The 15,748-nt window shown below is 50.9% G+C and overlaps 1 protein-coding gene across 6 annotated transcripts in view; it reads left to right on the forward strand.

Moving 5' to 3' along the window:
• Positions 1 to 4,390: 4,390 nt before the first annotated feature.
• The window catches only part of CSNK1D (casein kinase 1 delta), a 37,717-nt gene continuing 26,359 nt past the window's right edge, over positions 4,391 to 15,748 (forward strand). The window contains exons 1-2 of one of the 6 annotated variants that reach the window (XM_061392485.1): positions 4,391 to 4,784; positions 11,564 to 11,674. In XM_061392485.1, the coding sequence (XP_061248469.1) occupies positions 4,709 to 4,784; positions 11,564 to 11,674 (187 nt within the window). In that variant the 5' untranslated portion in view covers positions 4,391 to 4,708. Of the gene's footprint in view, positions 4,785 to 7,653; positions 7,798 to 10,163; positions 10,515 to 11,563; positions 11,675 to 15,748 lie in introns of those variants that run through there. The other 5 variants (XM_061392483.1, XM_061392484.1, XM_061392486.1 and 2 more) reach the window with 5 other exon arrangements.

Consider the following 15,748-nt stretch of genomic DNA (forward strand, 5'->3'; position numbering starts at 1 on the left):
CAAATAGGAAAAGGAGTACGTCAAGGCTGTATACAGTCACCCTGCTTATTTAACTTATATGCAGATTACATCATGAGAAATGCTGGGCTGGAAGAAACACATGCTGGAATCAAGATTGCTGGGAGAAATACCAATAACCTCAGATATGCAGATGACACCACCCTCATGGCAGAAAGTGAAGAGGAACTAAAAAGCCTCTTGATGAAAGTGAAAGTGGAGAGTGAAAAAGTTGGCTTAAAGCTCAACATTCAGAAAACGAAGATGATGGCATCCGGTCCCATCACTTTATGGGAAATAGATGGGGAAACAGTGTCAGACTTTATTTTGGGGGGCTCCAAAATCATTGCAGATGGTGACTGCAGCCATGAAATTAAAAGATGCTTACTCCTTGGAAGGAAAGTTATGACCAACCTAGATAGCATATTCAAAAGCAGAGACATTACTTTGTCAACAAAGGTCCGTCTAGTTAAGGCTATGGTTTTCCCAGTGGTCATGTATGGATGTGAGAGTTGGACTGTGAAGAAGGCTGAGCACCGAAGAATTGATGCTTTTGAACTGTGGTGTTGGAGAAGACTCTTGAGAGTCTCTTGGACTGCAAGGAGATCCAACCAATCCATTCTGAAGGAGATCAGTCCTGGGTGTTCTTTGGAAGGAATGATGCTAAAGCTGAAACTCCAGTACTTTGGCCACCTCATGTGAAGAGTTGACTCATTGGAAAAGACTCTGATGCTGGGAGGGATTGGGGGCAGGAGGAGAAGGGGACGACAGAGGATGAGATGGCTGGATGGCATCACTGACTAGATGGACGTGAGTCTGAGTGAACTCCAGGAGTTGGTGATGGACAGGGAGGCCTGGCGTGCTGGGATTCATGGGGTCACAAAGAGTCGGACACGACTGAGCAACTGAACTGAACTGAACTGAGCAACTGAACTGAAAACAAAGCAATGCAGAATAAAACATTTGTCTTTTTGTCCTTGAGAGCCCCAGACCCCTTTCTCCTCCTTGGGGACCCTGGACTTCTTATCAAGCTACCTAGGAACTGACTCTCTCACCTGACCCATTAATTGACTCTTGCCAGTGACCTGTGACCTGAGGCAGAAAAAGAACCAGGGACCAAGACCAGCCAGTCAGCTGGAGGAGGCACAGTAGGGAGGTCAGGGGAGCTCAGGGACAAAAATTTACCTGAAGCCAGAGCAACCAGCCAGAGGAGGAAGGAGAACAGAGGGAGTGGCTGGGAGGTGAGGGGCTACAGTGAGATACTGCAGCCAGAGGACCCAGAGCATCTCCCAGGTCCTGCCCAGGCCCAGATCAGGTGTCCTTCCAAGGACACAGGCAGATTCATAGGCCTCGTGTCTCTGGAGACTGGAGTATCTATCCCTCTCCCCTAAAGGGTCTGACAACCCATAGCATGAGGCCAGGGTGGGATAAGGGAGGTGTGTGCTCTCAGGGGACAGGAAAATGCAGACCTTTGCAGCCTGATGTCAGCCCTGGTCTGACCTCAGAGAACACAATGGCTTCATTCATGCATGGGATGTGCAGGAGTAGGTGTGGGGTACGGGCTTCTTTTGGGGGTGATGAAAATGTAAAATTGACTGTGATGATGGTTGCTATATTCTAAAAACCATTGAACTGCACACAAATTGTATACTCTGAAAGGGTGAAATGTGGTTTATGAACTCAGTCTTGATAAAGCCACTCACAGAGGCACACAGTCATACCCAGCAGAAGCCCAGGAACCCTCTGGGTACCAGGACACACAAGATCTCAGCTTGCTTCCTTCGCGCTCTGCTTTCACTTGAGGGCAGGGGACAGGCTGGGCAGCCTCTTCCCTCAGGAGCTTTCTCACCTACCCAGGAAGTCACAGGGAGTTTGGGTTAAAGCAAAGGGGACTACATGTTTGGAAGTGCATTAAAACTGCAGTGCCAGGTGGAGAGGGGATGGTCTGTAGAGAGAGATGCAAGGCTCTGACAGCGACACGCAGGGGATGGAAAGCGGTGTCAGGGACCCGAGGGGAAATCTGGGCAGCGGAGAGGCCAGGAGGGAGAGGATCGGGTGAAAGGCCTCCAGCCCTCCAGCCCCCACTCCCCAGCCTTTTGGATAAGACTTTCCTTCTGCAGTTTTAGATTAAAATAAAAAGACCCCAGGCAGAGGCAGATGGGGCCCCAGCCCACTGGGGAACACACCTGGGGCAACCTGAGTGTGAGTGAGTTTTTGCTGGAGCGCTGGTACAAGTCAGTGTCCATGCTGGAAGCAGAATCATGAGTCTTGGAGGGGGGCTGTGAACATGGGGTCTGAACCCGGCAGTTCTGCTTGGAAATGGCCTGGCCTAGGAGCTGGGAGTTCATCCGTACGAGTCATTCATGAAGTCAGGGTTTACTGAGTGCCTACTATATGCCAGGTGCAGCCTGGGTGTCAGCTTGGAATCAGCCTGAGCTGGGATGCTAATGAGGCCATTTCCAACAAAAAGAACACTCACCTATGTGGCAGAGTCCAGGCCACATGCCAGCCTTCTGGCCATGTTATTCCTGATCCTGACACCATGCCCCAAAGGATGGTCTAGGGCACTGACTTTGACCTTCTCAGGGTCACACAAGAACAGGGATAGAGGGCAGAACATGAGCAAGGAGAGCATTGTGATTCCCGAAGGTGTATTAGGCCCCGTCCCAGGAGGCCAGAAGTGATGAAGCAGCTCTCACTGCACAGCCTCTGTAAGCCCTAGCCCTTGGAAGGGTGCTTCACAAATGGGAAACTGAGGCACACACAGCAGATGGCCATGGGATTACCCAGTCCAATTCTGGGGGCGGAGGGGAAAGGAGAAACAGGCAGAATCCTGGGGCATGAGAGGAGCCCAAAGAGCTGCAGCTTCTTGTTGAGAAAGGACACTGAGGCCCCAGCAGGGGACTGCTGACCAGCAATCAGCCCCAGGGCAGCTAAGGGAGTGGCCAGTCCAGTATTTCCAGGAAGCTGGGGCCAGGCCCCTTTCTGTTTCTAGCCTGCACTCATGGTTTCTCTGATGGGACTGGGCACCTCAACAGCATATTCTGCCAGCAAGGCTATTTTTCACTAGTTTGCCAAAAATCTTCCCAACATCCTAAGACTGAGAAACTAGGTTCACCTCTGTGCATGGATATGAGGTGGTCCTGATTGCCCACCAGTCGATAGTGGTTGACCCCAGTTTGCCTTGAAGCCTCTCATTCTGTCTTCAGGCACTGCTATGTAACGTTCAGGAACTGATGCTTCCTCCTCCAACCTGACCGCCAACAGTTTTCAAACAGGGTCTGCCCTACTGTGGTGGAGCAGTGGAGAGGGAAGATTTGTGAATGGAAAGACCAGGCATTTTCCTCCTCTGCAACTAGAGAAGATGATCCTGAATCAACAGCCTGTGCAGCTATCTCACCCACACCTCTATGTAACCCCTGTGCTCAGAGTAGTATGTCTGTTGGCTGTCCAAAAATATGCATTAACAGCTTGTTCATGGTTCCTTCTTTTTGGCTGGGGCAGGAGATAGGCCAAGAGAAGAATCCAGGTGAAACACATTTCCTTTTGGTTCAGGGGCCTCTCTGAAGAGCCAAGGCAGACTAAATGAAAACGGAGATCCAGTTTCCAGGAGACAGAACTGGAGAGGCAGGCGATGCAGGTCTCATCCTCTGAACCACGGTAGCGTCAGCCTCACCTTTCAGTCTGACACCAGAGGTCCTCGAACTGCTCCTCCTTCCGACAGAGGCTTGAGCTTGCTGTAGGCCCTTGACCCTGCTGTAGGCCCGGGGCTTGGCTCAGAGGGTGGGAGGGGAACTGCACAGTGCACGCCCTGGCCAGCCCAAGAAACTTGTGCACACTTGTGTCCCGGCCTGTGTCACTTCCTACAGACACCTGTGCAGGGAAGGGCGTCCCCACTCCCACCACCCCAGCCGCCGAGAGTCCCGAATGCGTGGGTCTGGGGCCTGCAGAGACAGGCTGTCCCCTCTCTCCCTTCGGCAAAGGGCACTGCCTGGAAGCCTGTCCCATGCCTGTCGCGAGGAGAAGCTGGCTTCCCAGACACCTGCGGGGACAAACGAAGTCCCTGCGAGAGCACGTGGATCCTGCATGCGGAAAGGGACCAGGCAGGGGGCTCTCGGCCAGGGACTGCTGGGCGGGGGTGGGCAGGGGGCAAGGAAAGAGGAGGACTGGCCGGGACACCCGTGGATCGCGACTACGCCACACAGCACTGGCCCCAGGCCCAGCCCTCACCCAGGTTCTCTCCCGAGGCCCCGGCCGCGCCCCTAACCCCGCCCCTAGCCCTGCCCCTAGGCTGCGCGGCCCCGCCGCCTGCCCTCCGCCCGAAGCCGCGGCCCCGCCCCTCGGCCAGCGCAGCCCCGCCCCACCGGGTTGCTAGGGGAAGTGACGTCACAGCGCGATGGCGGCGGCTCCTTCAGGCAGCTGAAGGGAGATTTAGGCCCGGGAGATCCGAGTCCATCCGCGGCGGGGAGAGGGCGAGCGGGGCCGGCGGGGGCCGGGACAGGGGCGGCGGCGCTCGAACTGTCCCATCCGCCCCGTATTGAGGCGCTGGGAGCGGCGGGGCGACCGGAAAGCGATGGTGAAAGCGGGGCCGTGAGGGGGGCGGAGCCGGCAGCCGGACCCGCAGTAGCGGCAGCAGCGGCGCCGCCTCCCCGAGCTCAGACCCAGGAAGCGGCCGGGAGGGCAGGAGTAAACCGGTCCCGCCGCCGCCGCCATGGAGCTTAGAGTGGGGAACAGGTACCGGCTGGGCCGGAAGATCGGCAGCGGCTCCTTCGGAGACATCTATCTCGGTGAGGCGCCCCTCCCCCCGGCGCGGGCCACCCCAAACCGGCGTCCGCCGGCCCCGGTTCCGTTCCGGCCTCCGCCCCGGCGACCCCGCCCCCGGCGACTCGAACCCCAGGCCCGACCCTCTTCGCCGCTGGCGGTGAGCCGGGTCCCCGCTGGTTCGGATCTCCCAACTCCCCAGGCAGGAACTTTAGGCCTTTTTGACCAGCGCCCCTCCACCCCACCACCCCACTCCGAGGGCACCTGCTTAACCTGAGCTCGCGGCCTCTGGGCAGCGGCCGGGAGCCTTGGTTAGGCCCTCGCTGCCCGCTCTGCCTGCCCCGCCTGGTGTCCACTCCCAGTGGCCCCCCCAGGCAGACAAAGGCCGTCAGCGAGTGCGGCTCCCACGTCCTACGCCCGTGCGGCGGGCACGAGAAGAGTCCGGGGCTGGCCGAGGCTTCCTCGGCGCTCCTCGTGACGGTGCAGCCTCAGCTGACCAGCCCCTCTGGCTCGGAGCCTGGGTCGTGGACCGCAGGTGGCGCGCAGGGTCGCCTGGGGGCCAGTCGAGTGGTCGTTGAGAACATGTTGCGCATCCAAGTTCCGTACTAGGTACCTCGGCTTAAACGAGAATGACATTCAGGTGATTCTGGACAAAGTCAGCGCTAGGGTGTTGGCAGAGTTAGAGGCAAATAAAGTGGCAAAGCTCTACTCATTGGCTTGCCCTTTTGCTATGAAAATTCTTCCAGGTAGACCGGGGGGGGGGGGGGGGGGCGGGGCGAAGATTAGAACGTTCCGGATGGCTTCAGATTTCCAGTGAAAGAAAGCGCATATACACGTGTGTAATAAAAGGTTGTCTTGAGTCTTACAGTTGAAAGTTTAAAAATACCTTATTGGGTTTTCCCAGAGGAATAATTGTATATAAGTTACTCCTACCCCCACATTGGGGACGTCCAGCCTGGCACGCGGTGCGTGTGCAGAGGGACTGTCATTGCGCAAGTTTGGGGGTAAACATGCTCTGTGCTTGCGCAGCCCGCTCTGGTGTTTTTGTTTGGCTGGTGTCAGGGAGGGTCAGGAATAGCTTCGTTTGTCAGTAATGCTTCTGGTTATGCCTTTCAGATGGTCCCAAGTCCGTGTGCTCACTGCCGCATCCTTGGCTATAGTTCGCAAAAGGATGCACGACCTCCTGGGCTGACAGTGTAAGAGGAATCCACACTTAGGGTAGTTCCTAACTATTTTTGGTAGCCTTACCCTACGGGGAAACGTGTCACATCAGTGTGTGCTTTACTTCCCTGCTGAGTAGAATACACTTTAGAGACACTTGCATTTTGCTGTTTAAATATTTATGTCCGGTAGTCAGCAGTTGCCTTCTCAGCAGTGTTTTGGGAGGCAAAGTGCTGGGTAAATGCATGCTGTTTGCCTTATTTATAGAACAATAGATTTTGGCAAAAGTTTTAACCTAAGACCTAGGAGCCATACTGAAAAGCCAATCCATTAGCCACCTTTACACTGATAGGAAAAAGTCAAGTGTTTTGAAACTTTTTGTTCTCTGGTCTGAAACCTTGCCAGACAGCTCTCTGCTTTCCAAAACTTTGTTCAGTCAGAGTGTGGAACACTGTCACCAGGGCATTCACAAAGAAGTTGAGAGTTTTGTGGGAGACCCTGTAGGCTTATTCACAAGTGTGTCCTTTGGGCCTCACCTTGTTCTGGGCACACCAGTGGTGCTTGATACAGATCATCATGCTGACTGGTCCCAGAGGGATCTGTCTTCAGTTTTCTCCTTCACATTTATCCTAAGATGGATACACTGTGGCTCTTGAGCACTCCTTATGAGTACCCACATGGCCCAGCCCTTGGAATACACTTAGAGTTACTTGTGTGTGGTTGGATACAACCAGTTATTTTCATCAGCCATGGCTCTTGGCCCATGTAGTGGTGGCTTCAGGCTACATGCTACCTCACTGAGAAAATGTGACGTGGTCTTGTTAGATTGAGATGTGTGACTGGAAAAGTGGGTCAGAGGTGGTTCAGTTGCTAAGTTGTGTCTGACTCTTTGTGACCCTGTGGATTGCAGCACCAGGCTCTCTGTCCTCCACTATATCCCACAATTTGCTCAGAATCATGTCCATTGAATTGATGGTGCCATCCAACCATCTTATCCTCTGCTGCACCCCGTTCTTCTTTTGCCTTTAGTCTTTCCCAGCATCAGGGTGTTTTTCCAGTGAGTTGGGTCTTCACATTAGGTGGTCAAAGTATCGGAGCTTCAGCATCAGTCCTTCCAATGAATATTCAAGGTTGATTTCCTTTAGGATTGACTGGTTTAATCTCCTTGCAGTCCAAGGGACTCTGAAGAGTCTTCTCTAGCCACCACCATTTGAAACCATCAATTCTTCAGCTCTCAGTCTTTTTTATGGTCCAAGGACCATGGGATGTATTGAGTCATCTGTACCACTGTTGTTTCTGGGTTGGTTTTTTTTTCCATTTTTTAGGCAATTAATTAGTCATTAGTTGAGGAATGATGAATTTGGTTCTCATCTTAAAATTACGTCCTACAAATTACAGTATGATGACGATTAAAGTTGTTCCAGTTGCTGTCACTTTGCTATAGGTCAGATCACTCTGGACTCCTCCTCCTCCACCTTGCTTTGAGCGTGGGGTTTGGGGTCTTCTTGGACTTTCTAGTGCTTTTAGGTGTTTGAAGCTGAAGGTTGAGAGCTATCCTTCAGCTTGCTAAATGCCTTATGAACCAAGAAGGCCCAGAGCTGGCCTCCCTTTCCAGAGGCCTGCTGTGCTAACATGAGCACTCAGCATTGTGCCCTGCAGTTTATTCCAGTCTTTCCCAAACTGTGATCCCCCTGTTCTCATGGAGCTCTATTCTTGTCCATGTTTGTCTTGTAGAGGTGGTTACAGTACCTTGGACCCACCGCCTTTCATGATTGGTGGAATGAAGGAGGTTTTCTTCCTGCAAGCTGTTGGCATTTGTACTTGATCCTGACAATCGGTTTGTCAGAGGATGGCCTCATCTGTCCAGTCTTCACCCAGGTGGACTTTGCAGTTTGACTTTATCATATACACAAACACTTTGGGGGGGGGACCTAAAGCTTAGTAACCTGTTCATACTTGGTTTTCATGTTTTCCCTTCTCTGACTTTCACTTCTCTTCAGTGGGGTGTCTGGCACGCAGTAGAGGCTCCAGAATTACCATTCTGCTGACAGGCCAGGAGAGGAAAGCAGTTGCAGTGTGAGCTCCTGCAGTCACACACCTGTGTCCTCTACTGTGGTGGCCTGAGTGTTTCTAGATACCAAGTCAGCTGCTTTGTCAGTGGTTGTCCTACAAGAGTAACTTTTGACCTGCTGTTGAGAGGCCTCTCCCTATTTCTTAAGATAAGACAGCCATCGGTGGGAGTTAACCTTTCTCTTCCAGGAAAGGGCCAAGCTTAGGGTTAAGTTCACTTCATTTATCCTCTGCCTTTGCTCTCAACTTGAGGGACATAATTTTGTTTTCCTAGGACCAGCATCAACCTGTGTCTAAACATAGACTAACATCTTTACCTGGTGAGAGGGAACTCTTGTCTGACCAGCAGTGGAACTGCGCAAAAGAGCTGAGGTTGTTGGGGGATAAAACATCTCACTATAAACAGACACTAAGAGTAATCATGATGTACCGCTTGGTTTTGACTTGCTCTGAATCTGGAACCCAGAGCTCAGTAATACCTTTCAGATTTTTTCGTTCCCCATCTAGAAGTGGAGAAGGCAGTGGCACCCCACTCCAGTACTCTTGCTTGGAGAATCCCATGGATAGAGAAGCCTAGTGAGCTGCAGTCCATGGGGTCGCTAGGAGCCGGACACGACTGAGCGACTTCACTTTCACTTTTCACTTTCATGCATTGGAGAAGGAAATGGCAACCCACTCCAGTGTTCTTGCCTGGAGAATCCCAGGGATGGGGAGCCTGGTGGGCTGCCATCTATGGGGTCGCATGGAGTCCGACACGACTGACGCGGCTTAGCAGCAGCATCTAGAAATACTTCTAAAAGTTACCTGTTGTGAAGGCCCAAGCTTTGTAATTTCCAGTTGTGGCAGACCAGCACTTTTGTTAAATAAGATTAAAATGCAGCAATGTCATGTTGCCATCAGAGATCTTGGGTGCTTCCTCGCTATCCTGTGTTTTCCCTTTGTGGACTGGTGGCAGTCTGGGGACAAGACGTGGGCCAGCACTGGTGGTAGAGCACAGGGGCTGCTGTCAGCCAGGGGAGTTGGGATAGGACTGCAGGGCTACAGAGTGGTGCACCCCAGTTTTGCTCAGGGGTCTCTCTTGTTTAGTTCCCATGGAACATACAGAACTTGAAGCTCTGCTCCTTCACCCAGTGGTGAAGACCTCTCAGAGGAGACAGCCTGGAGTGGGTGCTGCCCTCGAGTCTGTTTGGCACAGAACCCATGTCCAGCCTTTCCTCTTTCAGTCATCAGACTCAGGGCACCCTTTGCATCTGTGATGCTGTAGGGGGCTGACTCTGTTCTGATACGATCGTGGAGGAGGTGGACTCTGTCCTGGTGTAATCTTAGGGTAGGCTGACTCTGTCCTGGTGTAATCTTAGGGCAGGCTGACGCTGTTTGCTGGTGTAATCATGGAGGAGGTGAGCTGTTTCCTGGTGTAATCTTAGGTGAAGCTGACTCTTGCTCTGTGTGGTCTTGGGGGAGGCTGGCTTTGTTGCTGGTGTGATGTTAGGGGAGACTGGAATTCAACTGTGTTTCAGAGTTGCCTGTGGTCATTTGTCCCCAAGACTGTCAGTATTGCAGGGGTGACTCAGATGTTAGCTTTATCAACCATGATACAGTGGAGCTAGAAGTGTTCTCAGCCTTTTTGAAGGTGCAAGTTCAGTAGGTAGCCTGTGCAGGCTCAGGCTATGTTGTCATTGAGAACCTGCCTCTTGGCAAGGTTGACAGAACAGACATAGTTGAAAGAGCAAGAGTGCTATAATCACAGACTTTTTGATGCTCCTGCTTTGGGGTGGGGGAGTAGCTGAGGTAACTAGAAAGATGAGTCATCTGTTCCTCATGGGCTGGCAAGTTCAGTTCAGAGTTCCAGGTCCTCACAGGAACTCAGAGTTCATTTTCCATTTACACAGTACATTTTAAAATGAAGTCATTTCTCTTGTGATTAGGTAAATTATCCCAATCTGAGGCAGGAAGGACAAAATGTATTACCTATCTTTCTTCTGAGTACCCAGGAGTTTTTGTGGCATGGTAAAGGGAGCTCTTCAATTGAAGGTGGTCACTAACAGTGATCAAATGGTGGTTATTCCCGTGGAACCCCAGCACTGGTGACCAGCTTTGTACCTAGGGCCACTAGAAATGGATACATTTCAAGCAGCTGTCCCAGCAGACTAGAGGAGACAGTTTCTCTTTTTTGGGCATTTACTGGGTTCGTGAATGTCAAGCAGACAACTCTCCTGCAGGTCTTCATTGTTCTAATGCTTGCTGACCTTACTCTGCCTTTTGTCCGGGAGTCTCAGTGTGCTTTGTAACCAGCAACTCATTCATCCCCACAACTCCAAGAAACAGACTCCTCCTGGTCTCCCCTCTGAACTCAGGTGGTGAAACTTGAGTTGCCAGCGACTGGCAACATTGCTTTGCCCAGCATGGGTCTCGGTTTCGTCTGGGCTGCTGGAGCCAGTGTTAATTTCTTCACAAACAACCGTACTTCTGGGAAGAATTAAAGTGCTTTAACTTAGAACTGGTGAGGAAAGCAAAGGGAGACCTAGGTATGTGCTTTCTAAGACTGCTTTTCCTATTCTCTCTAGTGAATGTGCCTTGGGAGGGTGAGGGGGGTCTTGTAGCATAGCTTTGAGTCAGACTGGCACTCAGGAACATTTTTGTGATAAGCCTGCATGGGTAGTGGTTGTCACGTATGTAGGTCCACATTGTAGTAAAGAAGAGAGTGGCATCGTGAGGTTAAACCTCTGATCTTCAGTCATAGGCTGGTGATCAGGAGATGTGAGCAGATATGTTGCTAGTTTTAACACAAAATTGGCAAAAGATAAGTGACAAGTACGTGTTGCGTAGGTGTGATTAGGGCTTTGCGGACAGAACCCAGTCCTGATCCAGTGTCCCTAGGAGACACAGAGCAATGTCCTGGTCCCTGGGAGGGAAGGGATGTGCTGGGTCTCCCTGGGCCTGACCTGTGTTGGGCGAATGATGGCTCCTGCCGTGTCGTGGGAACCAAGCCCCCTTGAGAACCACCCTGCTGTTTGTGACTTGGTACTTGGGCCGCATGGACTGAGATGGGCTTAGGCCATGTGGTTGTTCAGTGGAAACCCAGCTTTCCCTCTGGAGAGAGGATTGTACACCCTTGAGGCCCATCAAGGAAGCATGGAGAAATGGGGTCGACATAGAATGTGTTGCCCTGGGACTCCCCATGGTCTAGCCTAGGGTGGGTGAAGGCAGGGCTGACCAGCAGGCTGGATGAGAAGGTTCAGACCAAGTAGGGATCCTGTGGAGAGAACTGTACAGCCTGTCTCTGGGTCTCCTGGTGATCAGAGGAGGGCCATATGGAAGTGGGTGATACAACGCCATGTAAAATTTTTCTATACATATTACATACTCCTATTTTAAAAAGTGAAAATAAGGTTATTTTCCCACAAGGGTTTATCTACCACTGACACCATTTTGTAGTAGAAAGTGGAGTACATCCATCAGCTGGTTGTCCTCAGAAGATTCTGAGAGCACTCGTTGTCTCTCCAGTGTGTTGTAATGTCGGGTTAGGTGGGAGATACCAGATGATTAACATTTGTGGTTTTCTTTCTTTGCCAAGGTACGGACATTGCTGCAGGAGAAGAAGTTGCCATCAAGCTTGAATGTGTCAAAACCAAACACCCTCAGCTCCACATTGAGAGCAAAATCTACAAAATGATGCAGGGAGGAGGTATGATTTTTACCTATTAAGAAAACCAAGGTGGTGTTTGATAACGGAGATGGCAGATGTCATGAATCACAGTCTGGTTGATTTGGAAAGGGGGCAGGAACGTTCATAGCCTTTACCCCATCCTGTGGCTTCCTTCAGATACTATCTGAGAAGCCTGCAAAGGACCTCACTCGACAAACATCATTTTATGCTCTTTGCATGAATATTCCCTTCTTAGGGAATGTTATGTACTGGTGTCTTTGAACACGAACTTATGTCAGCACTGACTTGAAGCTTCCTGCTGATCCTCCTGTGCTGTCTCAGTCATGCCTGTGGCTTTGGGACGGTCCGCGGACTCTTCCTCCTGAGTGAGATCCCTTTCAGCTCAGTTACCGTCCCGCTTCTGTGAAACCTCCCCTTGGGCCTGAGGGTACCGGATGTCAGAGAGCACCCATCCTGATTTCAGAATCTCCCTTTTAGAATTCTCTAGACTCTGAGATTGTTTGGCTAATAGAGCAGGAAGGGGTCTTATTCGTGGAGGGGGGGGTCTCAGTCCTGAAGACACTGCAGCATTTTGAAGGATGTGCCTGTGCTGCTCCCCAAGGAGCTTGGAAAGCCTAGGCACAACCCTGAATGTCTTGAATTTCTCTGGGGACAGGGCTTTGTGTGTGAAGAATAGCTGTGTTATTCCCTCTTGGAAACCCTTCAAGGCAGAAGCCCCCATGATACTTTGAGAGTTGAAGATGGGGGGTGGGCTCCTGGCACTTTGCCAAAGGAAAGCTTGTCTTCAGAGTCTGTGTTGGCACCTTTGTCAGGTGGAAAGGGAGGACTGGTGAGGTGACTTCTTGTCATCTTTGCTTCACAAAGCAGCTTAATTTGTGCTGCTGCTACCAGAAACCAGATCTGTGCTGCTACTTCGAGAAAGCACCATAGCTCTGTTGACGTAGCACAAGGTGTCTCTAGCAGCAGGTACATCTTAAAGCAACATTCAGAGTCCTGTGAGATGATTGCAGGTGGGGTGTCCGGTGCCTCTCATCCCTAGTATTATGAGACCAGAAAAAGCTGTAGGTTCTCGGATGGCACATAGAGAGGAGACTCCCTGGCCCCTCCAGTGCCCAGGAGAGGTTGACAGAGGACCCTGTCAGTGTGTCTGCCCTCTGGAGGCCCCCGGTGAGCTTCTCAGGCACCAGGTGCAGTCTCCACAGCTTTTAAGGTGGTGCTGAATAGGAACAGGTGACTTGGGATATGGCCTTCATGGTGGGAGGAGCTTGGTAATGGGGATTGGATGAAACCTTCTGACTGAAAAGCCTGTGCATTTGAGGAGCAGCATCTCTGGGAACTCAGCAGCTGGGCGCCCAGGGACAGAGGGAAGGAGAAGAACTGATGCCAGGGAGGAACTAATATGGAGTAGATTAAGACTCAACAAAGGGAATTCCCTGGCAGTCCAGTGATTAGGACTCTGCTTTCTCCACTAAGGGCACAGGTTCAGTCCCTGGTCAGAGAACTAAGATCCTGTCTCAACAGAAAAGAGTTTATTTGGGTTAGACAGGGTCTCTCCTCCAAAGCGTTACTGTTTATTGTGGAAGCTGTCTCCTGCATGGAGGACAGAGAGCAGCATCCTAGGTGCCAGTAGGCCCTCACCCCCTCCCCCAAGTTGGGATGATCAGAAATGTCTGCAGATGCTGCTAAATGCCCCTGCATGTACTTTCTGCTTAGACCCCCTATTTTAGAATGCAAAAGATCACTTACTTTAGTCTTCCCATGCCCTTCCCGTAGGATCATGGAAACCCACCAGAATTCTAGATAAGATATTCTGCTGTCTGACCCTGCCCACACGTAGATTGGGTTTTACTCTTGCTTCAGATATACACTTGGTGAATTCTATCAAGATGTAAATGTTTGTTTTAGAAAACTGATTCTGTCCGGGAGCAGAGAGCTCCATGCTGGTACTATTTTGTGAGCTTGTCGAAGCTGGGATGGCAGAGGAAATACAGGCCTCCGCCTGGAAACCTCATAGCTCTGCTGTTGGCCACCCTGCTGTATCCATCTTAGGTGGTACATCTCTGATCATGGTTTTTTTTTCTTTTTATACTGAGCTCTGGGCTTCTTTGCAGACAGTTGATAAATTGACATCATCATAGGAGAAAGCTTGTAGCCCAGGGCTTGCTTTGCCCTCTCTAGCTCGTAGTACAGTGTTGCCTGGGTTGCTGCCTGGTAATGGTGGCCTTACAGTACTCCACTAGAGAGAGGTGCTGTGCTGGCTCACTCAGGCCACCTAAGGGAGGGAGGGGTTGGCATTTAAAAAAAACAACAGCAACATGTTTGGGGGTGTGGATGAGATGGGTGAAAAGTTTCAGTTGTATGGTAGCATTTGGCAACCAGACTTACAGTGGTGATCACCTTTTATTAGTGTATACAAAGATGAAATTGTACACATGAAACTAATATGTTTTATACCAATTTTACTTCAATAAAGGCAAAAGCAAAAAAAAAAGACACACCAGTGTCAGGTATTGTTAAAAGTGTTTTTACATGTGCCAGCATGTTCACCACCACAGTCGTGTGCAGTAGGTGTCATCACCCTCATATAACGAATGAAGAAACTGAGGCTGTTTCTAAAGAACACAGGTTTGAACATGAGCACTGTAGCTCCCAGACCACTCCTGCAGAGCAGCCCTCTATTGCGTGTCAGCAATCAGGAACGAGCCCCAGATCTAGTTGGTGCAATAGATTAAAAAACTTGAAATAGCAGAAATAATTTTAAGTTAATTATGTTGGTGAAGGACTTGGGTGGACACCCAGTTTTTATCAAAACAAAGTGGACTGCCAGGCAGAACCTAGAGGCTGACCTAATAACCCCACAAAGTATCTTTAGACCACATTCTCCTTGGAAAACCTTCGAGTGGAGATATTTTGTTTAGTTCACAGCTGCTTCTGGTCGAGGCTTGTGGCAGGTGTGGGAGGAGAGGGTGGGCCCTTTGTATGAGAATTCAGGCCAGGGGTGAAGGGTGGGAGCTCTGCGCTGATGGTGGGTGAATGCCACCAGTGACGTGGCAGTAGAAACAGGTGGCCTCTCACCGAAGTTCACTCTCATTTTACATGCCTGGTCAGTTCCCACAGTATATTTAAGACAGTTATAATCTTTTTTATTAGGAAAGGTTTCACAGTACCTAAGAACGTGTAGAGCTCGTGGCTGTTGGAATACTAAAATGAACCCCCAGAGCCATGTGCTTGAGAGAGCGAGCAGGAAGGCCTTCTGCACCCGTGTGCCCACCCAGGACTTCTCTGCAGCTGCCCAAAGCCTGGCTCCCCGTGCCCTTGCTTAGTTTGTTTCTAATTTTTTTTTTCCTCCATTATTCTGCAAGAAGTTAGTTTTTTAAAATCTAATGACATCGCCCAGAAACATTTGGCCATGGTATTTACAGTTGTTTTAAGGTTGAATTGCCAAACACTTAATGAACTATTGTATTTGCATTAATACTGAGTCCCTATCTTTACATTGAAACTTTCCGCAAATCCAACGGAAAGCATTTACCTGGTGGTATCCCTCCTGTTTCACCCCCAGGCATATGCTTTGGTTATCTTTGGACTGAATGAGGGAAAAAGTATCAAGTGTCCAGAGCTGCACATAATAGTCCAAGTGACCCATTTCCCATGTTAAGGGCAAGTGGGCAGGGGCAGCTGAGTGTCCCTGGCATGGCTGGTCACCAGGTAGCACTCTGATGGCTGTGTCTCTCACCTGCGGCCTCACATGTCCTGCCCCAGCCCCAGGAGCGGCAGTCTGGCATCCCAGGTGCGTTTCAGCTTTCTGGTCTCGCTGCATCACACCTCTGAGGTCATGGGGCAGCTGTCTGTGCACAGGGAGCAGGGTTATTCTTGTGAGTGGCTTTAGAGTTGATTGCTGCCTGGACCTCAGCATTTAGTTTGCAAGACAGTCTGCCAAGGATGAAGCAGGCTACATAGCATCTTCCTCTTCTGGCCAGGGAACCGAGAAGAGGAGCGCCCTGCTTCTACTGCATCTTATCTTGAGGTGATAAGGTGTGTTGGGGTCACCAGTAAGAGATGGTGCTGCCAGTGAAGTGGACCGTCAGAGCA

This window comes from Bos javanicus, chromosome 19 (genome assembly GCF_032452875.1).
Source record: "Bos javanicus breed banteng chromosome 19, ARS-OSU_banteng_1.0, whole genome shotgun sequence".
Classification (NCBI taxonomy): domain Eukaryota; kingdom Metazoa; phylum Chordata; class Mammalia; order Artiodactyla; family Bovidae; genus Bos; species Bos javanicus.